Here is a 25292-nt window from a genome sequence, read left to right as displayed (position 1 = left end):
TTCCCTGTGTAGACAGCCCGCAGACACTGCTCAGCACGTTCACCCTGGCGACTTACACAGCTTTCAGGACAGACTATGGTGCTTCCGAAGGCTCCAGCAGCCTCTCCCATAGCTACCATCCTCCCAGGAGACCAGCCACTCAGTGGACAATGCAGTTTATCGCCCTCTGGTGGCTAGATACTGCATTTATAAACCAGCAACTAGGGTGCCTGCAGAGGAAGATCACCCCATACTCAAACCTAGCCTGCACCACTATGCCCGGAGAGGTGGAGACTCTGGCTACACACACTACAGAGGGAAAGCCTCAGCTCCCGTGCCTGGGACACTCCCTCCTGCAGCAAGGGCCAATCAAGCCCCTCTGTCCCCCAAAGCGACGCAAGCGGAAGAGGGGACAGGTTTGGTTTCCCACGTTTATTGGAAAAGTGACAGCACAACAACAGACTCAGATAGCTCCTCTCGGTGTTTTGAAGTTCATCCCCACAGTGGGCTGCGTGACCTGCAGGTTGGACAGACTGCCGAAGTCCTGGAAGATACAGAGAACAGATCAGGTCATGGACTCAGCGTGCCAGCCTCCCCTTACTCTCTGCCAGCAGGTGTTCCAGATCAAAGCCCAGCAGGCTCTGCCCTGCCTCTCCCTCCCAACACACAAATGTGTCTACCCCAGCGCCTGTGAGAACAGAGGGCAATTCCTCCAGCCTGTCCACAGAAAGGAGGCAGAGCTGCAGAGACAGAGGGAAGCCCGTGTCTCACCACACAGCAGTGAGCTCCAATGGGCTGGCCAAGTGTGACATACAAGGCACTGCAGAAGAAGGGCTATGGGTGGGGACACGGAGGGACCAGCCTGGCTCAGCATTCATTGGACTGGGGTGGGAGACGCACCCAATCGTAAAAGTTACAGAGTTATCATGCTGGCAGCTGGGCTGGAGACTGAACTTCACAGGCTCACCCATAGTTCAGTTGCTTCTGTAAGTTAGTTGTGTTCTAATCAGGGTCAGGAGGCCCTGAGCACAGCTCTGGTGCCAGAGCCCACGTCCCAATGGTGAAGTGGAGAGACAGGACAGAATAGGCTTCTAAGCCCTTGTGCAGCTAAGGGCAACTCCGAGTGGGAAGGAGTGTTGCATGCAGGAGAGCTTGGGGAAACCCACGCCAGACACTGAGGCCTAGAGGCTGATACGGAAGAGACTGGGTGTGGGCAGGGAAGGAAGAAAATGTGTCTCCCCATCACTACTAGAGAGGTCCAGGGCAAAGTCCTGATGAAGTATCCTCCCCCTCCCCCTCCTTTCATTCTGCTGGTGCAGGGCTGTGGCCCTTGGTCATGCTCAGGTGCTCTGGCTATTTCCTATTTCCATTCGGAAGCCTGCCCCCTGTGCGGCTGCTGGTATAACTAATATACCACAACCACTGGTCCCAGAGCGCTGCCCAGAGGAGGGTGAGACTGTTACCCACTTTACAGACAGGGACATCCAGAGGCCAGTGCTCTCAGGTGCTCATTCAGGGTTTCTGAGATGTAAGTGAAGAACACACAACCCCAGCCCAGCTGTATCACGGCTGGAAGTCACGCTAGCTGGGTCAGAAGGGGGTTGCTGGCAGGCTTCTAGCAGTTTCCCCAACCAATGTTGATGGGGGATTTTTTTCCCGACAATTTCAAATAATCACACCACAGAGGCCATTTAAGTCCATGGCTCAGGTCTAACAGAGTCTGTGGTCAGGAAAGCTGTGCCAGAAACCTGCTCATAACAAAGTCCTCCAAACAGCTGTTGCTATGAGGTTCTCCCTGGTGCCTGGACAAGGCCTTCAGTCTGCACTGAGCTATGATGGCTAAGCTCCCACCTCCAGAAGAGTGAAGGGAAAAGCCAATCTTCCTGACGAGCTCACACTCACCAGCAGCTTCAGCATTTCCTTAGTATCTGGGTCAACTTCAATGATCTCCTGATCAAGGGCAGAGACCTGCAGAGGGAAAAGGAACATGGATGCACTTTGTTAAACATCACACACACAAACAGCTCCCTGACCAACAGCACGACATGCAGCTCTGGGATTCTAGCATTCCTGAGCTCCCACCCAGAGAGGGTCAGAAGCTGCAGTAGGTCCCTACAGACCAAGCCTGTGATTCCCAAACCAGTCCATGGAGTGCTCGGTGCTCACATGGCACCGACTGTGCGTCCAACTGCTAAACTCACCAGAACAAACTGCCACAGTCACCAGGGAAAGGAAAGGTTTGAGAAGCCTCGTGCAAAAAGAAAGGAGTTCAAACTGCCTCCACCGTGACTCACGGCTCTCATATTCCACTGCTGGGAAAGCCTCCGGCTCTACCTGCCCCATAATACTGTTGGGAGAGCTGTGACGTGCCCCAAGAATCCAGCCATACAACACTGCAAAGGAGCGCCGCAGGATCTCTCAGCACTGAGAGTCTCTTCTACCTTCAGTGGTCTTCCCTACAGCACATGGGACATTCGCAACTCCAGCTGCATCTGGGACACTGTCCTCTCAATTCCCACGTGGCAGCAAACCAGCCTCCCGCAGAGGGCTGAGTTGAATTAGTCTCTCTATAGCCAACCCACACTGTTCCTTCCCCGGGCCAACGCAGGCAGGAGGCAGTCACTTCATGACAGGAGGGTCTGTTTGCCTGCGACCCACACCGGAGTCTGAGGCCCTCCCCTTTGGCTGTACCTGCTGACATAGCTGTGGACTTCACCAGCCCTGCTTCTATCCCCACACCCTGCTGGCTGCCAGGAACCACTTGGGTCAGGGCTAGTAATCAGCAGAGTGACCAGTCCCAGGCAAAAAGAAAGAGCTTGAAAAAGTGTGGAAGATAGAAGTTAACTTTTGGGAGTTCAGATTTCAAGAATGAGGCCTTTAAAACTCTGGCACCCCCAGGATTAATGGTACTCCTCCAGGGTGGATAAAAATCTCTTTATCCCCATTCTTAACACTGTTTTAGTTTGCTTTCTTCTCACTGTATAGGTTTTAAAGAAAGACAGCACCTGCTTTAGTCATGTGTTTCTCAATTGTTACCAGAATCGCACCTTTACTGCTGAGAAGTCTCATCTAAAATACTCCTGTGAACTGACGAGACCAGTGCCGCACTTCATTAACATTCTTGCTGTGATAGCACCACCAACTCAGACACAAACACAACACGCAAATGGCCGAGGCTATATTTGAACCACCGCCACCATACTGAATTTCACAGGTCAAGAAAGCAAGCCTACCGTCACCAGGCTATGCTCCTCCCTTCACGGTTCCCCGTTTGAAGTCAATGGGAAGTATGCGCCTACATCGAGGGCATGATTTTTTTCCAAAAGCCCCCAAGTACCTAGACGAACTTTTGACCTCTATGCATAACAGGTATCGTGAAACTTTTCAACAGTCTAAATAACCTTTTACTGTTAACACTGAAGTGATTCTGTTTTGAAGTTAGTCTGACAAAGCCCGAACCTCATTTAAATCTCTCCCCTCTGGAGTTCACCCACCCCAGATCCATTGCAAATATCTGCGTATGCTACAAGCTTTACATGTCCCGTTGTAACTGTCTGATCTTGCCTTTGTAGCAGCACCAAAGTGCGTATGAACCTTGGCACAGATCTACGTCATCTCCAAGTTCTAACAGCATCTCTGCAGCCTAAGGAAGCAGGAGATTTAGTCTGGTGAGCCAAGAAGACTCTCTCTTGCTCCAGAGTTCGAGCATTTATGACTATCCAAAATACCCCTAATGCAGGAGATGGCAGGAGTCAGCAAATGATTTGCCAGGAGTTCCTGTAAAGGCTTATTTAAGGGCTCTGGGTAAATAGTTATTTTTCACCTGCCACAAAATGACATTTGCAGGCACTCATCTGATAAATGGAGCAAGAGATGTGTCTTGTTTTACTGTGGCTTCCGCAAGAGGCTCTGCCAAAAGGCTATTTTAGAGTTTCTTACAGCACCATGGTGACTCACACCCGCACAAAGGAGTTATTTCCCCACCCAGTGACACAAGCGGGAAGACAGCTACATCAGGACTCTCACTTTTTCAGCTGATTCCAGCAAGTCCTGCCCTTGAAGCGCAGATATTAACAGGTCATTAACCGCGTTATTCTAACACAGTCTGTGCACAGAGACTCCAAGGAAGGTAGGGGAGTGATCTCCCCTTACACAGGTAGACATGAGAAGGATGGTCTTGCCAGTGACAGCAGGGGACTGGACTCGATGACCCGGAGGTCCCTTCCAGCCCTGTGTTTGGGACATGCGGGCGGTAACAGTGAGGGACCCAGCCTAACATATACTATAAGGAGGGAGGCAAGAGCAGGCCCAGTCCTGCATTTATGGAGTTTAAGCACAACGCATGTTACCCCACCAGCCCAATACGGACTGGAGCATAACACCAATGACCCCCCCCTCCCAAGGGAAAGACAGGATCTGCACACCAGAAAACAAAGAGGGAACAACCCCAGCCCACCCAGTGACAACAAAGCTCTCACTATACTCACTGGCGTCACAACTGTTTTTCATAAGACTTCTAGAGACAACTGAACTCGACACTCAGAATCTGCCACAGAACCAAACCTGTGGTCACAATTGGGTGCCAGCCATTTGGGTGAACGGCGCTTTGAAGACCAGGCCTGAAGCTGGTCTGCTCTTTGCCACTTCAAAGCCCATTGGGCTGCTAAAATAATTTTGCTAGAAGCCAGTTTGAGGCCCCCTGCCACCCTCACCTCACTGGGCTGGAGATGAAGGCAAGAGGCAGTGTTGGAAAGTTACAGGGTTTGGTAGGGATGGGAATGAACCCCCCAAACACGGGAAAAGCTTTCACGAATTCCTCTCCCTGCACTATCAATGACCAGGTCACAGGCAAGACCAGAGTCACTTTCGAATGCAGGTTCAGGATGAGAGCTCTTAAACCTAGCTGGGGGAGGGAGGGGAGATGTTAGTTAGGCCATCAGATTTCTGGATGAACCAAACTGATGCAATGACAAGTGAGCAGCAATTTGCTCTCCTGCTGCCCATCTGAGTGAGTGTTCGGGAAAGCCCTGTCCTATTCTGGACACTCCGCAGATAAGCGCAGGAGTTTGTATTCCTATGCCTCTCTCAACAGCCGACTTAGCAGCTTTCACACCATTGTGTGAATACTGGTCTTCATAATACCCAGGGTGTTACATCTCCACATTTTACAGATTGGAAAACAAAGGCAGAGATTATTTCCACCGCAACACAAGTTAGCAGTGTTCCTTGGCTAAGCAGCTGCAGCCACATTAGAAGGGAGACAACAGCTGTAAGCGAAGTTGCAGGTAGTCACAGCCTCACGCCCTATCTAAATCACATCAAATAATGTCATATCAGGCTGTTAAGAAGGCGTTCCTGTCTTGAATAGCACCTACCACCAACAGATAAAGAACAGATCAAGATGTTTAAAGAAAACTTTGTTAGACAGCATTCTGGCAGGCAAGGGATCCCTTATTAACAGTTGTGGTTAGTGGAGATTCTACACTATTGTTTTGGTCTTTATGGTTCCCACTTCTCTATTGTTTATCTGGATGATTTCTGTCTGGTTCTTTGATTGTTTTGATCTGTTGCATAACTAATTGTGCTACATTTAAATTAAGATGGCGGGATATAATTGGTTAAAGAACTGTTTTGTAATGAGCAAGGATTGGTGTTTTGTAGAACTTTAGTTTAAAATGATTGGTTACAATATAGCTAAGCAGGATCCAAATTTTAACTATACAACTGGAGTCCAAAAGGAATTTCTTTGGAACCTAACTCCAGGACACAGTATGAGAATTCAGAGCTGCCAGACCTCAACACCTAGCCAACCATATTGTGCAGAGGCTGGAATCCCCAGATGATCTAACCCTGATTGGCCACCAGAAGTTTGTCTGCCTTATTACAAGTGGTGAGCATTGTAGGCTTAGCGTGTGTATTCTGTTTTGATAATGGTTAATAAATACAGGTTACAGATACTACTGTGTAAGGCCTTTTCACTGATAAAAGGCCTGAAAGCCTGCAGAAAAACGCACCCAGTGGGTGCCCTACGAATTGGGAAAAGGTGGATACTTAAATGAAACTATGCCCAGAACCCTACAGATTGGGAATGGGTGACCCTGAGCTCCAGAGTGTGAACTGGGTACAGGTAGGTGCCTTTCCCCTGGCGCTCTACAGACTGGGAAAGGATTAGGGTACCTTAACTGGGTTATGCCTTGAGCCCTATGGATTGGGTAAAGGTGGGGTGCCCTAGAGGGTGCAGGTATCAGCAGCACCACTGAGATTAGAAAGCAGGAGTTCCTGGCTCCCTATCTCCCAGGGGATTTCTGAGGACAAGTCATCAGTCTCTCATGTTGGAATCTGTCACCCTGGATCCTTTTTGAAAGTCCCAGCCCTGGGTGATTTGTTTTAAAGGTGCTATCAGCAGCTAACACAGGCTATCCAAATGTGGTCAGATTTTTCAGGAAGGAGAGTTCTTGTGGTTGCTGATGTGATAGGTAGAACAGAAGCCCCTTAGGTGGCCATGCAGAAGCTGGATATAAGCACATTGGTACAAGCCTCTCTGCCTGGCAGAAGAGGCCTGAGGTGCACCTAAGTACGGCCAGAAATCTTACCTCAGGGACATAGTTATCCCTTCTCTCTCTCTCCTCTTCCTGCAGTTTGATGGAGATACCTCTGACAGGCCCCCTCTGAATACGTTTCATCAGATGGGTGACATACCTGCAGGGAGAATCCAGAAACTCGTCAATTCGTCCCCCATTTTCTTACATATCTTACACGGACACAACAGCTTTAACCCACCCTTCGGAAGCCCTAGTTTTACATCTCTGCTCTCCAAAATATTGCAAGAGGTGCGTCACTAGAGACCGTGTATCTGCCTCATAGTTAAACCCCCACAGCTGCTCATATCTACTCCTGCCATTTCACAGCCAGAGACCATAGCAGCTTTGCAAAGGAAGGCTCCAGACCAGTTTAGGCCTTCCTGTCCTACGGTGCTGGTATGCAGAACCCCTGGGATACAGCCTGGGAGCAGTGGAACCCTGGTACCCATATTAACTATTTAGCTTGAGGTGGGCTCTCCACCATACTGTGGCTGATGACACACAGTCTCTCCAGATCCTGTTACCACCCAACCCGGGAACCAACAACAGAGACGCTCCAGCAAGCTCCCTACCCCAGGACCATATAGTCTTGCCCTGGTCAAAAGCCTGACCAGATAAGTTTATTGTCCAGTCGACCCTTCCCTCAACATGGAATAGACATGCACCTGCTTTTGTTACTGAGCTGAACTGCCTAAACACTTCACTTAAAAACACACCGGTTAAGATAAAACATAAAACAAATGTATTAACTGCAGAAAAATAGATTTTAAGTGATTGTAAGTGGCAAGTGTAAAGAGAATAGCAGTCGTTACCAAATGAAATAAACAAAGTTCTACACACTAGCAGGATTTGAATTAGCAATGTCTCACCCTTGTTAGCTGGTACAAGCAGTTTCTTAAAAGCAGACAGGGCAGCCTTCCCTGCCTCGGACTCCCCTCCCCTCTTTCAAAGTTCTTTTGTCTTTCAGACCATCCTTCAGGTGTTCAGTTATAGGAGAGTGGATGCCACACACACCCCTTTTACAGCTTCTCCCAACTTGCTGGGAGGATCCTTTGTATGTGATGTGGGGGGACCAGCCCCATCGGTCAAACAATGTTCCATTGTGTACCTGCTTCCTCTGTGATGTCTCTACTGTAAACACTTCCTGGTAGTGGAATCTATTCTTGAATGGGTGAGAGATAACCATTAACACTGTCTGGCCACTCCACTGTTGTGCCTGAAAGGCTGTTTGTGGGAGTCTCCCACCTTGCTACATGTTCTAATAGCATGTTCAACTATGTTTCATAACTTCATATACAATGGTAGCACATACAACCCAACAGGATATTAATGTTCAGCAGATCAAGACTTTTAATACACCACCATACAAGGTACACCTTGTACAGAACATATCAATTACATGACATTTGTGAACACAGAGTTTTTGGGGTGTGGCTCTCAGATACAGAATGTCACATCTACCTGCCGGGGGTGGTGGTAGAAGGGAACAAGGAGACAGGCAGCAATGTCGGAAAGTTACAGGGTTTGGTAGGAATGAGGATGGCCCTCCAAACACGGGAAAAGCTTTCACAAGTTTCTCTCCCTGCACCATCAATGACCAGGTCACAGACAAGACCAAAATCACTTTCGAATGCAGGTTTCAAAGCAAGAAAGCCAAACACACAGTGTCTCCTCTTCTAGTGACTGAAGCCTTGGGGAGTCTGGTTATAAACACCCTGAGTACAAGACCAGGATCCACTTCAACGCAGTTGCAAAGGCATACATGAGATTGGCAGAGGCAAGTCAAACAGCACCAGACATCAAGGACCCATGCGATTTCAATATACATCTCTTCCACAGGTATATAAGAGGATAACATGACACTTCTGACTTTGCCAGCTGGAGAATCCCAGCACCAAGGAAAAACTCACCCACTTCCATACTGGTTTTGCCCCAAAGAAAACTAATACAGCAAGCTCTGACCAGAAAGTCAGTGAAACAGAGTTTATAAGAGATTTAAACATAAAAGCATATCTTAGCACTTCCAGCATACCAAGTAAATCAGGCACAGATCCCCAGAGATATTTAGGCAGATAACTGCCATTTAAATCAATGGGAGTTAGGCACCTAAATACCTCTGAGAATCTAGGCCCTAAGTGTCTAGTGAAGTCTGACCAGCTAACATGAAGGCTGCCTGCTAGAGGAGTCTAGGAAAACAATGGACAAAGGGAGAAACATATAGTTTAGATACACAGAACCTGAGCCAGAACTTGTTTTTAACACTAATGAAACAGCTATGCTAAAAAATAAATTCAGAAGTTACTAGAGTAGAGAAATAAAAAGATTTTAGTCTATCAAAGACAGAGTTAGAACATAAGGAAGGTCCTATCAACACACTTCATTAAGTAGGGACTGAGTTGTAATTATTGTCAATAAGCATCAATTTCTCCTGCCACCCAAAAGCCAATGGAAAAGTTATGCAGAATCTGAAATGTTTTTAAGATGCTGAGTAAGGCCTAATAAGCATGTGTTACTTAGGCCTTGTCTACAGTCGCAGTTATGCCAGCAAAACTTTGTCACTCCGGGTGAGGGGAAAAAAAAAAAAAAAAAAAAAAACCCACTCACCCCCAGTGATAGGGCTGGCATAAGCACAAATGTGGACAGCGCTATGTTGGCAGGAGACACTCTCCGCTGACAGCAGCTGCCGCTCGTTTAGGTGGTTTTATTATAGAATCATAGAATATTAGAGTTGGAAGGGACCTCAGGAGGTCATCTAGTCCAACCCCCTGCTCAAAGCAGGACTAACCTCAGCTATATCATCCCAGCGAGGGTTTTGTCAAGCCTCAGCTTAAAAACCTCTAAAGATGGAGATTCCACCACCTCCCTAGGTAACCCATTCCAGTGCTTCACCACCCTCCTAGTGAAAAACTTTTTCCCTAATGTCCAACCTAGACCTCCCCCACTGCAACTTGAGACCATTGCTCCTTGTTCTGTCATCTGCCACCACCAAGAACAGCCTAGCCCCATCCTCCCTGGAACCCCCTTTCAGGTAGTTAAAGGCTGCTATCAAATCCCCCCTCATTCTTCTCTTCTGCAGGCTAAACAAGCCCAGTTTCCTTAGCCTCTCCTCATAAGTCCTCTGCTCCAGCCCCCTAATCAAGTCGTCCCACCCGCCGACATAACGTGGCTACACTTTGCTTATGCAGGCAAAACTTATATCACGGGGTGAGGGGGGTTATTGTAGGATGTGCCAAGCTAAACCCTCCTACAAGAGCACAGCAAGTCCTGGGGCTGCCTTACCCCGCTATCTTGTTGCGCAGTTTCTTGCTGGGGATGATGGCGATCTCTTCGCACACCCGTTTGTTTGTGTGGAAGTCATTCCCGAGCCGGGTGTAGTACTTTTCAATGATGACCCGGGCGGCCTTTTTCACGGTCTTTGTTCGCACACGACCCTGGAAGATTTGAAGAAGAACCAATCACTACAGTGTGAAATAGCAAAACCTACCCATTCTACTTCTCTTTCCAGCTCACAGCGCTCCTAGTGAGCTCACAGGAGCTACTAAGGTTGCATTAACCCTCAGACCCTATAACTGTCCTTTAGAAAGCTAAACCCATGAGCCTGCCACACACAGTTCATTAAATCCAAGCCTGCAGACAGGAGGCGAATGCTAAGCCTGACCTAATAAACAGAAAAAAACTGCTGCAATTGCATCAAAGTACATGCAAGACTGAGGAGCGCCAGGCCTCCGGAACCCCGGCTTCTCTAGTCACCCTCAAACCCCAATTTCTCTGCAGGGAGTGAGCTATGGGGGACTTTCCGAGGCCCTGCCCGCTCCCCACACTCCGCATGGATGGCACGTCCTCATTCGGGGATCCAACACTTCTTCGCAAAACTACTGCTCGCCGGGCACCGGCCCCGCGCTGACAGGCCCAAGGAGGGACAGAGCCCCCGGGGGGCAGGACAGCGCCAAGGGAGCCTCACCGCAGCGCGGCCTCGCCTATGTCACTAGGCGCAAAGCGCGTCCAGCGCCTCCCGGCTCCTTCCCGCAGCGCCTCCGACGGGATCAAAGACGGAGCCGGCCCCAGCAGGGACAGCGCACGCCAGGCGGGCGGGCACGGAGCCGGCCCCCTGCAGCCGGGCTGCACGAGCCCAGAGCCTCCAGGCCTTACCCCCCCCCGCCAGGGAAGGGCCGCCCCGGGCACCGGCCCCGTCTGCGCCCCCCCATGGGCCCAGGCCCGGCCCGTAGCTCCCCCGCTCCCCAGGGCCCGGCCCGTAGCTCCCCCACCCCGGCTCCATGCGGATCCCTGCCCCGCAGGCCCCGTCTCGTCCTGCCCCCCGCCGGCAGCGGCCCCCCAGCGCGGTCCGGGCCCCGGCCCGGGCGGATGGCGGCGGATTGGGGAAGGGGAACAAGCCGGGCCCGGTACCCACCAGATTGGCAGCGGCCGCTGAAGAGGGCAAAGGATGCCGGGAAAAGAGCTATCTCTCACGCGGGCGCGGCGAAGGGCCCTGTGGTCCGGGAAGAGAGCGTGCCGGGACGCCCACAGCGCCACCCGGCGGCTGGGAGGGTGAACCACACAGGCTGCGCGGAGTCCACAGCGCCACTCCGTGGCCCATAGGCGGAAGTGTCACCGCCCAGCGTAACGCCTGGGGCGGGGGCAGCTGCAGGCGGAGTTGTGGGCTCTGTTCAGCTGTGACTGTCCCCCGAAGAGGGCTGGAAGAGCTGGCCTGCCTCTGCAGCTTGACTGCCTCTGCAGCTGGACTATGGCTCAGTGGCAGAGCGGCACCCACCGGCACTGCCTAGTGGGGAAGCCCATGCTCCCACCACCGGTGCCCGTATTGTGACTGGTGCTTGTCTGGAAGGACCAGAGCCTGAGCATCATTTTTCATTTTAAAGCATTACCGAGCCCATGGCCGCAGAGACAAGCTGGAAACTGGGGCCTTTAACGGTCAAAGGCCAAAGGAAAGAGCCCCAAGTTTTGCTGGGGCCTGAGGCATTATGAGACATTCCCCATGGAGACACAGCTTTCGGGGCAGAGCACCTGGAGTTACCACAGCCCAACCACACCCCGGCCTTTCTACAGCACCAGGCAACATTGGGGGGCGGGGTGGGGAAGATCTCCAAGTTCACATGGTAAGGGGGTCACCTGCTCTAGTGTCACAGCTGAGTCATTCCATGAGGGAGGGGCCCAGGAGCCCCTGCCATTTCTGTTGTTCTCCCACCTGCAAAGTCTCCCTGCAGCCCCGACCCCAGTGCAGCGGCAGGAACCATTAAAGGAGCCAGGCTGGGTGCTATGAATGCACTTAGATTTCAGCCATGCAGTTGAAGTCTCCTGCCAGCTCCTCCCTGCCTCTGTGCAAGATCCGAGCCAATAACCCCAGCGGTGAGCTCCCCGCAGTTCAGCCTTAAAACCCCTTTCATATGCCTTGCAGCGAGGGGAACTCTCCCTGGTCTGCCTCTGATGGCCTCTTCTTAAAAGGTGAGTTCTGTGCTTTAGGGAACCTTCCCATGAAAAGCTTAGGAGAGGCTTAGACAGAGCCAGGAATAAAGGTCAACTCAGGCCTTTTAATTAAAAAGTTTAATTGTTTTAATCATCTAACACACAGTGTAAAACCATCTCTGAGAGCCCCTGGGGCACAGGCAGCCCCAGCCCTGCGCAGCCACATTTCCCAGCCCCTCTTTGTTTGACTGTAGTTAGACAGTCGCCTGGTAGCCACCTGGGCCTTGCGTAGCCCCAGCTGGTTACTGCAGGCAGGTATAGGCATGAGAGAGTGTAAAAAGCAGCCCCTCGCCCTGTAATGAGCGCAAAGGGCCCAGGAAGGGGTGAGATATTGCCAGGTGAAGAAGGCCTGGCAAATAAAGGGTTACAGTGCACGGGAGAGTCAGATCTACTTGGGGTCAAGACTCTTTCCCCAGGTGCAATGGGCCGGCTCTCCCAGCCTCACTGCAGCTCACCCCCAGACACATGAGCAATTCCTTCTGGCTTTGTGACTTCTGAGCCCCTAAAGCAACTGCTGCGGAGACAGCGAGGAGAGGAAGACGAGTGGCAGAGGTGCCAGGCGGCGCTGGAGAGATATTGGAACTCAAAGCCAGCAGTTTCCCCTCCAGTAGCGGGTACGGGGGGAATTCGAGAGAGAGGAGACAGACCCCGGGAGCAGTTTCCTGCTCCCACCAGGCTCCCATCTCTCTGCCTTCTGGGGCCAGTGCCGCCTTCCAAGGCTGGAAGGGTTTTACCTTTGCCAGCAGGGAAGGGCCTGAACCCAGCTGAGAGGGGAACCTTCCTGTCGCTCTGCTCCTGCCCCTGCAGGAGACCTGGATCAGCATTGCCTTGGCGCCATACCTCTCCCGGCTGGCGCCATACCTCTCCCGGGTTCTTGCTTTCTCCGCAAGGCACGGCCGGGTCATTGATCCCGGAGACGCCGCCTCCTGCTTCTGAGCCTTCTGGCCTACAACGGTCGCCTCCGGGGGTAGGGAGTCAGCCACAGCGACAGCTGGGCCAAGGAGGTGAAGGGATCCATTTACCTGGAGGGCTCAATGGCAGATGCCACAAGGGGCTTCAACCTCCGCTTCTCACCCCCCCCATATCCTCAAAGAGCTGCCAGGTCAACGCGCCATGACAACGGCACACGAATCCAGCCAGCATCCTGGAAATAGACTCTGAGACGCCAGCCCTGGCAGGGACACACCCATTCCCTGTCTCCTCCCAGCAGGGGAATTGGTCACAGCTGTGCCCAGTCTCCATTGCCTTCCCCTCCTCCCCTCCCCGCATCAGGTTGCCCTGGGCAGATGCAGCAATGGGGGGGGGGGGTTGTTAACTCTTTCACTGCCAAGGAATAAGGCCTGTGCATCTCCCCCAGAGTCCCCCGGAGGTTGCTATGGGAGGGAGTGATTCAAGGCAATGGAGGTAGTTCCAGACTGCATGCCCAGGGTCCTCAAACGAGGCCCTGCACCACAACAGGTCTGGGCATGGCGCAATAGGGACACCACCCCCGCGCTCCTATGACTGGGGGTCCGGGAGCTTGGAGGTCCAGGCTAAGGGCACCGAGCTCCTCTCGGATGCTTGAGCTGAGAGGGGAACTGCCCAGTGACTCCCTGGGCAAGCGGCTGGGCCCTCCCGTGAGGGCTCCTGGCTCTGCTGAGACTTTCTGGAGCACAGACGGGCGAGGTGCAGTTGCCTTTCACAGACTCTGCCCAGCCTCCCTTGGATGGAGGTCGAGGCTCCTCTGTGCCCGCCCGGCTGGGAGATCTGAGCTCTGCCTCGTTTCCCCGGACAAGGGTGCCTGGGCCTCCTGCCTGCACTTCCAGAGCTGTGAGGAGCCGCCGAGTTCCCCGGCTGCAGCCTGATATCTCACAACAGGCCCAAGGGGCCGTGGCCAAGTGGCCAGTGAGCCCCTGGGATGCTCACCTGCCATGGCCTCAGTCAATGCAGCCGGTCCCCTCGGTGACGATGAAGCTGCTGTGCTTGGTCGTCGGGCTGAGACTCCAGCGCCCAGGCATGCCCCACTGGCTGGGACGGTCCCTTCCTGCCAAGCTGATCTCTGGGGAGGAGATGGCCCCATCTCGCCGGGAGCCCCCCGGTGTGGCGTGGCCGCTCCTCTCACCCTCCTCAGGGGTGCGGCGTTCACCCCCTGCCGGGAGCTGCTCTGACACTCCTCGTGTCCTGAAGAGGGAAGCCTGCAGCTCAGAGCTTCCTGCCTCTGTTTCTTGGCCCCTGTCTGGGGAGAGGACACAGTGAGCCGCGCCCCCACCCTGCTCAGCCAGCACAGGCCTGCCATGGGCGAGAGTCTCCGAGGGACGCAGAGAACCTTGGCCAAACTTCTCCCACTATTCGGGGCAGAGGGGAATCCTTGAAGCCCCCCCCCCCGCCATTCAACCCACAGGGCGAAATCCTGGCTTCATCGAAGTCAAAGGCACGACTCTCCCTGGCCTCACCGGGGCCTTTTTCACAGGCGATGTAATTAAAAACGAATCATCCCCCCGCTCCAAAACCTGCTAACAGGCAGTGCAATGTACAGACACCCCCAAAGCTGGTCCGGCACATGTGGGGTGCTCCCTGCACTGTGTGGGGCTGGCCATCTGATTTCAGGAAAATGACACCAGAGATGTGCGAGGAATGCCGTGACCCAGGGCCCCTTGGTGCCAGATGGGAGAGGGTGCAGAGTTACAGGGATGCCCTGGGCCTGTTTGCCAAAGCATGTCAGGTAAGGTCTCTGCGGAAAGCCTGGGTCACACCGGGCCTCGTAATCAATGCGAGATGCTCATGTGTGCGGTGTTGTCCATGTATTGGAAACCACGTTCTTAAGAACTGTGATACGGGGCTGGTCACCAGAAAGTACTTCACAAGTTTCCTTCCGGCAGGAGACGCTTCTCTACCCGCCGGGTGGCGCGCAGACTGAGCGGGCTGTATGTTTCTCGGTGGATCCCTAGCTGTAGTCTGCGCAAAATGCCAACCACGTGATTACAAAGTCTCCGGGGGGGAAAAAACAAGCCGCAGAGAGTCACCTTGTTTACAAGTGAAGTCAATGGATATACTGGAACTACCTTTGGGGGTGCAGAGGCAAACCCAGTTGCCCTCCACCAAGGGGCCAAGCTGCCAGCTGGTTTGTCTTACGAAGGGAGGATCACAGCCAGTCTGGCTGTTTCATGCTGGAGAGAAGCTTTGGATGAGCTAACGTTTATGGGACAGAGACAGGGCACGGGACAGGGACGGGGGAATGTCTTGCTGGTTGAGTTTAGGTTCTGAAAAGGTGTTATGATTTTATTTCATATGCAACCGTTTGTTTCCACTCGTTTCTACTTGCGTCTTCGTGAATCTCTGTTCAATGCTCCTCTGCCCGTTTTGACTGTAAACAGACCCGCGGGCTGGGAGCGGGCAGCCTGAGCTGTAACTGGTAAGCTGGAACGCCCTGTCCCTTCCGGAGGAGCGGAGCTGTGAATTCTCTCCATGCCCATTGGGCTGTGCCTGTGCCTATCCTTTGCCCGCAAAGAGAGAGCGGGGCCTGCAGAGGCCTGCTAGTCAGTGCGTGCATTGCCCCTGGAGTTGGGGAACCGACCCCCAGCAGGCACGGCCAAGGGTTCCTCATGCCAAGGGGTGGGGGTGGCGAGGGCCTCGCATTCAGCACCCAGGCAGTGCCAGTGGTGGCGTTGTATGGCTGGTGCTCTGCTGCATCCGAGCTGTGTGTGTCAGACAACAAACATGCTCTCTGATCCCGCTGGCCGCAGAGGGGCTAGGACGGCCTCGTCCCTCCCTCCCGGTGCTCTTCCCTCCACCCCAGGCGTCGTCTGGAAGCAGCTGCCCGGGGACACCGCTGATCTGGCAGAGGGCTGGGTGCGGAAGTCAGTGCCCACAGCCACAAAGGGAGGGGTCCTTTCTGGACAGTGAAGGGAATTAGCCATTGGGACAGAGGCCCGAGGGTGGGGTGGGTGGTTCCCCATCGCTGGAGGTCTTTAAGTTGAGGCTGGGTGCCTTTCTACAGGATCTCCTCTGGCTTAGCCCGAGGCCCTGCCGCTGAGGACTCCTGCGGGAGGCCGGACTAGGTCATCACGGGCCGAAAATCTACGAATTGCTGCCCTGCCCTCCCATGGGCTGCGTTCCCAGCTCCACGGGCAGGGCTCCAGCTGGAGCCAGGAGGAGTCGTGGCCGTGCCTCACCTCCGCGGATCCGGCCCCTTCTTGTGCGTGTGTCTCGAGACCCAGCCAGCCCAGCGGGGCGCGTCCGACCCAGCTTGTGCTGTGAGCGCCCGGGCATGCCTGCCCGGAGACAGGCAGCCCTCAGATCAGGGCTCCCTGGGGCAGGAGAGGGGGTGCTGAGGTGGGGGAGCCCTGGGAAGGGTGGGGTGAGGCAGGGAGGGAAAGCGGGGGGCAGATTGGAGCACAGTGGGGGGTGGGGAATGGCCTGGAGTGTGGGTGTCACAGGAGAGGGCAGAGCAGGCGACGTGGACAGGTGAGCAGCAGCAGCTCTAAGGATCTCCCTGCCTGAGGGCCGATGGACAGCAGCTGCCCCCCCAAACCGGCCCCTGCCTGGCCCGGGCTGCCCCTGGGGGCTGGCGCGAGGCAGCAGCGACCCCCCAGCCTCCCTGTCAGCCCATTACCTGAGGGGCCTGCACGCCGCAGGGGTAACGGGCGCTGCTGTCACGGCTGATCTCCATCCTCTCCCAGCGGCGCTCCCAGGGCGGCTGGGCACACGCCACCTGCCACCGCCCCAGCCGCCCCACCAGCCGCTGGTTCTCTGCCGCGATCTGCACCAGCTCCCAGCGACGCCACTCACTGCTCAGGCTGGCGGGGAGGAGAAGAAGCGGAGGGGCCGTGGTGCCCCTTTAACCTGTCCTCTGGGGCCCAGCCCCTCCCGCTGGCTCCCCCGCCCCAAGGTCCCTCCCCGAAGCTACCAGGCCAGCTTGCTCGATAGCCCCCAGTCCAGCGCTCTCCCTTGATCCGGGGTTCCCCTGCCCTCCCCTCTGCTGGGCAGAGAAGAGCAGGGGGGCCGGACCGATCAATCCACACCACGCCAGCTGGGGCCTCTGGGACCAATCTCCCACCCCCAGTTTCTCCATGCCCTCACTCCGCCCCAGGGAAGCCCAGCTGCTGCAAATGCCTCCCCGTCCATCCCACACAGGCCGACCCTGTGCTGCTTATGCTCCACTATTCTGCTCCTCATCTAGGGGTCCTGTGGTGGGGCTGGGGCTAGGCTCTGGCCCCCGCTCTCCAGCCAGGACCCATCAGACAGCTGGACTGGGCACCCAGTGGGCGGCTCCAGCAGTGGAACTCCCTGCTGCAGTGAATCAGACACCATAGAGGTTTCCACCTTGGCACACAACCTTTCCCTCGCTGCCAGGGAAGGCGCCTGGGACAGGGAGAGGAGGAGGATGGGGAGTGAGAAGCAAGGATGAGAGGCAGATAGGACCTTTCATGGCCAGTTCTATGTCTGGTGGGTGTTAGAAACGGAGTGGACAGCTGGGCTGAGACGTCGAAGGGTCTCCTGTAGGGTTTGGCTTGGGGCGGACAGGGAAAGAGAGGGTGGCGCATATGGGGCAGAGCAACGGGATCCCATTGTAAGCTCCACTGCATTCAGAGCTGCTCTTTCTGCCCCCCTCCGTCCCCACTCCAGAGCTGCTATGGGTCCGGGTCCCAGCAGAGCCTGGCTGTGGATGACAAGTCCTTGTAGCGCAAGGGGGTCCCAACCTGGGGTCCTGGCTCAGGCCTGTCTCTCCCTGGGACAGGCGTGGACAGACCCGTCTGTTGAGATCACAAGGCCGGCCCGGCCCCATCCAGCACGTCAGCCGTAGCTTCAGCCTAGTTTTAAATGTCCCAGCCCCCGGGGCTTCCCTCCCCCCCCCCTCCTGTGCAGCATCTCCTCAGCTGATGAGCCGCACTCACAGGAAGTGCCCTGCTCTGCCTCAGATTTCCTGGCTGATGAGGGACCCCAGCCGCAGGGACTGGAAAAGCCAGAAACAGTTAGAGCAAATTCAGGCCCAAGGGGGCATCGCCCACCCCGGAGCGACATCTGTTCCTCCTGCCAGTCCTGGCTCACTGGCCGCCGGGGGAGGCACTGAGACGGTGGTACTGTGGGGAAGTGGCTGGCTCTGCCCCACCAAGCGGGCCCTTTGTCCCTCAGAGCCTGGGGGCTCGGGCCCCCCTCAACCCTCCCCAGCTCTCACTGCCAGGGCTGTGCCCAGCCGGCGGCCCAGACCTGCGTGCGCTGTAACTGTTCCAGTTGTCCACGCGCCCCCTGGACTGCGCGATGGCGATCAGTCTGGCCGAGTGAATGCAATCGTCCCTTTCTCTGACGGCCTGGCGTGCTCTGTCTAGCTGGAGGGGAACAAAAGCCAGAGCGTAAAGCAAGCTGCTAACAAATCACATCGTAAAGCAGCCAGCTCCCATCATCTCGGCCAGCTCTCTTCCCCCTCTCACAACGAAGTGCTTTACAAACTGGATCATGAGGAGGACCCAATGCAATGCAACCAGCTCTGGGGCGGAGCGGATCAGCAGGTTAACAGCGCACAGCAACATCACACAACAGCTTAGGAGGGGAAATGCAGTAGACCAATATATCAGACTGCAACTGATATGGAATTTGCCCAGATCTCCGGAGCTAACGCGGCAGCCTTGGGAAAAGTGCCAGGGGATCTGCAATGATCACATGTGGCAGGGCCAGCCAGCAGACGGCCCCTCCAGCAGCACAGCACCCGAATGCCCTGCTGAGTGCTGGTCGAGGGAAGAATGCCCCTTGCTGGCTCGCCAATGCCAGTGCCCATGTGGGGGTGACTCTGTTGCTCGCATGCACAAGGCAGTTGGAAGGCCATGCCAGCCCCCCGCCACGTGGTGTATAAAGGCTCTGCGCAGGATGAGCTGGGGGATGTGGGAGATGAAAAAGAGCTTACTGCTTCCCTTGAGGCCCCAGGCCAGGAAATCCCCTGCCATGGTAGCCATCGGGGGCTTCTGGGGCCAGTGTCCAGTGCCCCCGGCGGGAAGTCTCCTTTGGTAAGAGGCTGTTTCCTTTAAAGGGCCCCATCCTGACGCCAGACCCTCAAGGTGGGACCTTCTATTAGTCCTGCCCTGGGAGCCCTGGGTGACAGCAGCAAATCCCTGGGGATGGTTCTTCCCCAAACCGCCTCTCCCCTGGGGCCCTTTCCAGCTGTCAGCCCGCACGCTGCCCTGGAGGCGCCTCACCTGCATCCTTTTCAGGTTGACCAGCAGGTGGAGGGGGGGCTGCGGGCCCCAGGTGTCCACAACTGGAGACGCTGAATCCACCTGCAGACAGGAGAGTCACAAGGGCTGCAGGGCTGGGCCCCCGGAGCCGGCTCTAGGAGCGCTGGCAGTCTGCCCTCGGCGGGGGGCGTTCGCTTTCACAGTGCAGGGCCAGCCCTCCCCGCCCGCTGGCACCGCGGCAGTCCCGAGTGGTGCCACCTGGGAGCCCCTGCGCAGCTTGTGCCCGGAGGGGACGCCAGCCCGAGGCGCAGTCAGAGCGGGGAGCGGGTCTGTCCGTTCTGCTCAGCGGCACAGCCGGCAGGGGGGGTCCTGCGCCCTAGCGCCTCGCATGAGGCCAGGGGGCACGATCAGAAACCAACCGAGCCCCGGGCAAGAGCCTGGAGCAGGGCCCCGGGACGTGCCGCAGCCCTGCAGCCGTCCCATGCCGCTCCGCACCCTTCTCGCTGCTCTCTGCATGCTGGGTTGCGGAGCCCCCCCCAAACCAGGTGGGGAACAATTCCGCCTCCCTGTTCTCCCCCCGTCCGTGGGACGTCCCCCGCCAGGGAGCAGGAGTGGGGCTGCCTGGTAGCTGTGGTTCTTTAATGAAGAGGTGAAGACCTTCGCCCTGGGTGTCCCAAGACAGGTGCTGCCAGCCACAGCTCGGCCCCCCCAGTGCTGGGAACGGCTCCCGCAGGCAGGGCCCAACGGCAGGATTAATTCTGGGCCAGCATCAGCTCTGAGGCTCCTCCTGAACTCTCGGGCCTAGGTGGGCAAAGGCCTAGCACCCAGGTCTTTGGGTGCCCAGTACTCTACCTATTGGGACACACTGCCCCTCATAGAACCTCCCCCAAAGAAAGACCTTGTAGATTCCCATGTCCACCCCCCCACTCTATGTTTACTAGGGGTTGATCTTATGCACCCCAAATTCACAGACTACAGGATGGGGCTACTTCTACCTTCTCCAGCCCCCATCCTACTGCCCCCTGCACTATACCTCGCTCCCGTGTTCTCACTAGTCTGCCTTGGCCCGTTTCATCCGCAGGTACCTGTTGATCAGCACCGGCAAGGGATGGGAAAGGCCTCGCACCCAGATCTTTGGGCACCCTGGACCTTCTCCCTGGGACCACACTGACCCGCCTAGAAACACCCCCAAAGAAAGACCCAGTAGATTCCCTACATCCAAATACACTCAGACAGAGCATCTTTTCCAGGGCCTGATCACATGTTCCTTGCAGGCCCCAGCCTACAGACCAGGGCTCCTTTCCCCCTCTCATCCAGCTCCCATCCTGCTGCACCCTGCCCTGTACCTTGCTCCTGTGTTGTCGATAGGCTGCCTGGTCCCATCGCTCCTGCAGGTACCTGCTGGCAGCAGGTAAGAGGGGCTGGTACGCGTGGGACATGACTCCCCCCTAGCTCCGGGGCTTGGTTCTTAGCAAGCCCAGAAGGCAGGCAGAGCAAAGGAAACAAAGCCCAGCCGATGCTGTGGTTCAAGTGACCCAGCTGGAAGCCGGGACTGACTGTTCTCCTGGGTCCTAACCTCCCTTCATGGCTGGTAGAGAGAGGCCCCATGCAGCAGTTTCTCCCGGGATGCTGCCCTTATGTTGCAGGTTCATCTGACCTCTAGGCTCTGCCTGGTTCCAAGCCCGAGGTGCTGGGTGCAGAAACCCCACACCGGGCTCCGGCTCCCCTAGGGCTTTGCCAGCCTAGCAGCAGAGCAAGGGGATCTTGTCTGAGTTCCCTGCGGCTGGCCATGGGCACTGGGTCCCAGAGGCAGACAGCAGCCCATCCGCCCATGGGGCAGGGGTGGGACGCTGCCCTCTGAAGCCAGGCATGGCTGGAGAGACGCATGCCTGAGCTGAGGCCCCCCTGCCTGGCTCCTGCTCCCACCTGTGACACACGGGGCTCAGGCAGTTGCTGGTGACGTGCAGAGGGCAAAAAAAGTCAGGCTGGTGGCCTCCTTTGAGTCGCTAGGAGATCTGTTTGCTGCTGCCAGCCAACGCCCTGCGCTGCCAGAGCTAGTCAATGCGTACAGGCAGCTAGGCATGTGGCACCGGAGGAGCTTAGCATTCCCCACACACATTAGCTGTGCCCCACTACAGCCCTGGGAGGCTGGGACTAGTTATGTGACCAATGGGGAAACTGAGGCACAAGGCAGCACCGTGAATTGCTTGTAGAGTCCAGTGAGTCAGTGGCAGAACCAGGAAAAGAACCAAGGAGGCCTCCCAGGCCCCTGATCTAGCTACTAGATCACACTCTTGCCCAGCGCTGGGGCGAGGACCCAGGCATCCTGCCACCCAGCCCCTGCTCTAACCACTAGACACACCGTCACACAGCTCTCTGTAATTAACAAGCACCTTTTGTGGCATCTGATTTTTGTTTCTCTAAAATCTAACCAGACGCTGGGATAGCCGTCCTGGACCCAGGGACTCAACCGGGGTCACCAGCGGGAGATGCAGAAAAGCCCTGGGTAACTGGAAATGGGCTAAGGCAGAACCCGGTTTTCCAAAAGCTGCAGAATTCGGGGGAGCTCTACTCAGGACAGGGACCCAGCCCTTGTAGCCAGTCCCTCCCTCCCCGGGATGGTCCCTACGTGATACAGCTGATTCCCAGTAAGAAGCACGGCCCCTGCTGTGGCCACCTGGATTTCTGCAGTTCCTCCTGGGAGCTGGGGCTGGTTGCCCCCCCCTCCTCCCCAACCACTGATCAGGTGTCCATTGGCATGGAAGCCAGTGGCTCCTATTTCCACTTGATTCAGTTTCTTGCATTGCGCTTTATAAATTATTCTCCCTTTCCTGTCCCGGAAACGTGATGCGTCCTTAAGAGGAAAGTTCCTATTAAACCTTCTGCAGATAAACCCTCACGGGGATGAATCCACAGAGGAGCATCGCTGACTAGTGCAGGCCAGGCACTGGGTCCTGCTAGCATCTTCAGCAGGGTTTTCCTGCTGTTCCCAGCTGTGACTCTGCTGGGCCATGGAGGGGTCACTGATCCCCTGTGCCTCAGCGCCCCCTACAGTATAAGACAGGTAGTTACATGGCCCTACCCCTCTGCGGTGTGGTGAGTGATTAAACCCGGTCTGCAGAGTGCTGCTATCTGTCCCTGAGGGAGGATCTAACAGGCTGCTGCTGCTGGGGACCCTGAGTTGGTATATTAGAGAAAAGGGGAGGCAGTGGAGGGGTCTGGCACAACATGTCTGTAAGGGCTGAGACTCCCAAAACACAGAAATCAGAGAAACCCTATAAAATAGGGACATGGGATCCCTAGATTCTATATACATCTTTCTTTAATAATAGGGTACAATCACAGGGTGGGCCCCTTACTCACAGGACGGGGGGTCGGGAAAACAATAACAGAAAATGCGGAAATGGCAGAAGTGCTAAATGGCTTTTTTGTTTCAGTTTTCATCAAAAAGTTTAGTAGCACGTGGCCATCTAACACAGTGAATGCCAGTGAAAATGAGATAGGATCAGAGGCTAAAACAGGGGAAAAGAAGTTAATTACTTAGGCAAGTTAAATGTCTTCAAGGCAGCAGGGCCTGATGCAATACATCCTAGAATACTTAAGGAGCTGACTGAGGCTATATCTGAGCCATTAGCCATTATCTTCACAAAGTCATGCACGCCGGGAGAGATTCCAGAGGACTGGAAGAGGGCAAACATAGTGCCAGTCTCTAAAAAGGGGAATAAGAACAACCCAGGGAATTACAGACCAGTCAGCTTAACTTCAGTACCTGGAAAGCTAATGGAGCAAATAATTAAGCAATCAATTTGCAGACACCTAGACGATAAAAGTGATAAGTAACAGGCAGCATGGATTTGTCAAGAACAAATTACGTCAAGCCAACCTGCTAGCTTTCTTTGGCAGAGTAACCGGCCTTGTGAAGCAGGGGAAGGAGTAGACATGGTGGATCTTGACTTCAGTGAGGCTTTTGATACTGTTTATGAGAAGGTCACGTCAGACAAACAAGAGAAATGCAACCTGCTATAAGGTGGGGACATAAATGGTTTTCAAACCATTCCAGAGAGGAGTTATCAGTGCTTCACAGTTGAGCTGGAAGGATATAACAAGTGGGGTCCAGCAGGGATCAGTTCTGGGTTCTGTTCTGTTCAATATCTTCATCAATGATTTCGATAATGGCAGAGAGAGTACACTTAAAGTTTGTGGACAATACCTAGCTGGGAGGGGTTGCAAGTGCTCTGGAGGATAGGATTAAAATTCAAAATGATCTGAACAACTGGAGAAAGTCTGAAGTCAACAGGATGAAATTCAATAAAGACAATTGCAAAATACTCCACCTGGGAAGGAACAATCAAGCAGTTGCCCAGGTACAAACTGGGAAATGACTGCCTAGGAAGGAGTGCTGCAGAAAGGGATCTGGGAGGCCATAGTGGATCACAAGCTCCAGGCACGGCAACCAAAGGGGTGCCAGCATCATGCAGGTTTGGCCATCATGCCAACTGGAGCCTAGGTGGGCCAAATGTGAGCAAGTGACTCTGCAACCCCACGAGCCAGGTCACGGCTCCACTCATGCACATTCGGTCCAGAGAGGAGCACGGGGCCAAACCTGAGTGGCTGCAATCCTGGAAGTTGCAACACCTGGAGCGGAAAGCCCAGCCCAGCCAGCCACACAGTACAGGAGCTGCAGGAGCCGCCCCTGTGGGGAGAGGGCCAGGCAGGACCCACCGCCCCAGAGGACAAGATCCAACTGAAACTGCCACAGGCCCTCCACCCTCAGACTATTTACTGGGTCATGACAGGCCAGAAACATTTACAAACGGGTCCTGAGCCCACAAAGGTTGAGCAGCCCTGCTCTAGACAGGTGGAAGTCTAAGCTAGCATCTCCAGTCTGTGACAGAGGGAGGGAGGATTAAATACAGCAAAGGGAGATGGTGAGAGGGATGGATCCTGACTTTTCATTCAAAAACACTGGTTATCTCCACTGAGTCAAGACTTTGCAACTTTTTGGGCCAGATCTGAAAGTGACCAGACCTGAGCCAGGCACGGTATGCCAGGCAGGGAGGTGGGCAGCAGTCACAGCTGGAGGAGGGGTGTGGGACAGGCACATTTGGGGGTACAAAGCAGGGTGTGCAGGGGTTTTTTTTTGGGGGGGGAGTCAGTTTTAGCTCAGAGAAGGTTAATGACAAAACTTCCAATGCCTACCCACACGTCTCCTGGGGCACATGGAAACTGCTCTAGGGAGGGTGCATGCTGGTCCTGAGGCTGATCCCAGCAGAGTCCTGGCAGGTGATGATCTGGATCAGGCTAGGGCATGGTCCCGCTCCTTGCCTTTGCCAAGACTTACACTGCAGAATGGGTGATGGTGGCTCCAGCAGACCAAGAGACCAGAGCTGCTCAAGGAATTATTGGAGGGAAGTTCTCCAGCCTGTGTCACACCTCAGGTCAGACTAGCTGAGCACAGTAACCCTCACTCACCTTGGAACCTGTGACCCATGGAGAGGAGGGGCCAGCGGCAGGAATTGATACTCTGGCTCACAAGGGGCATTGGGCAGAACATGCTGGCTACAAACCAGCACATCTGTTCATAGTTACAAAGCCAGACGTCTGTTGCACCTAGCATTGAAGACCATAAAACAATGGAATTGCACAGGCAAAGGCACTCCAACCCTGGGTAAATGGTGATCAAAGACTTCTCTAGTTGGCATCTGTCTAGTTTGCTTGGTACCTACTTTGTGCATTTTTTCCCCCGTGAGTGACTAGTTTTTTTGGAGTGCTGTTCTGAAATTCTTTATTGGATAAAGCTACCAACCATCTAGCAAGCAAGGTCAATTCTTCATTTATTTGAGCACAGCTGTTTGTTAGAAAAAGGCCAGAAGGATGTCCAGCAAAGCACCATTTGGTAATCTGTACCCAAAAGTTAACATCTGATTATGACTCACATCCAATAGCTGGACATGTCCCTCATATAGGGCTAAAGTCTCCTCTTTCACTATTTCCTGTGAACATTAGCCCCACTCATTCTACGTGCCTTGTACTTTCAGACTAGTTCAATAGAGTAAGTGCTCAAAGGGACAAAAGGTGGGTGAGATCTTTTATTGGATCAGCTAAGACT

General features: G+C 54.8%; 1 protein-coding gene and 2 non-coding genes across 3 annotated transcripts; all 3 read right to left on the bottom strand.

Moving 5' to 3' along the window:
* Positions 1-396: 396 nt before the first annotated feature.
* RPS17 (ribosomal protein S17) lies at positions 397-11104 on the bottom strand. Its single transcript, XM_067556015.1, has 5 exons — positions 10969-11104; positions 9840-9991; positions 6573-6678; positions 1882-1947; positions 397-523 (listed from the first exon to the last, which is right to left on the bottom strand). Exons 3-5 carry the CDS (start codon positions 6660-6662, stop codon positions 443-445), a joined length of 237 nt encoding a protein of 78 aa, XP_067412116.1. The 5' UTR covers positions 6663-6678; positions 9840-9991; positions 10969-11104; the 3' UTR covers positions 397-442.
* LOC137158385 (small nucleolar RNA SNORA71) lies at positions 4724-4857 on the bottom strand. Its single transcript, XR_010921405.1, has one exon. It is a non-coding gene; the product is annotated as a small nucleolar RNA SNORA71 (small nucleolar RNA).
* On the bottom strand, positions 8066-8198 carry LOC137158386 (small nucleolar RNA SNORA71). The gene has a single exon (XR_010921406.1). It is a non-coding gene; the product is annotated as a small nucleolar RNA SNORA71 (small nucleolar RNA).
* Positions 11105-25292: the final 14188 nt, after the last annotated feature.

Source organism: Emydura macquarii, unplaced genomic scaffold, assembly GCF_026122565.2.
Source record: "Emydura macquarii macquarii isolate MOO-44397 ecotype Brisbane River unplaced genomic scaffold, CSIRO-AGI_Emac_v2 contig_1644, whole genome shotgun sequence".
Taxonomy (NCBI): domain Eukaryota; kingdom Metazoa; phylum Chordata; order Testudines; family Chelidae; genus Emydura; species Emydura macquarii.
The sequence above is the reverse complement of the archived record's forward strand: the minus strand, read 5'-3'. Positions and strand labels throughout refer to the sequence as shown.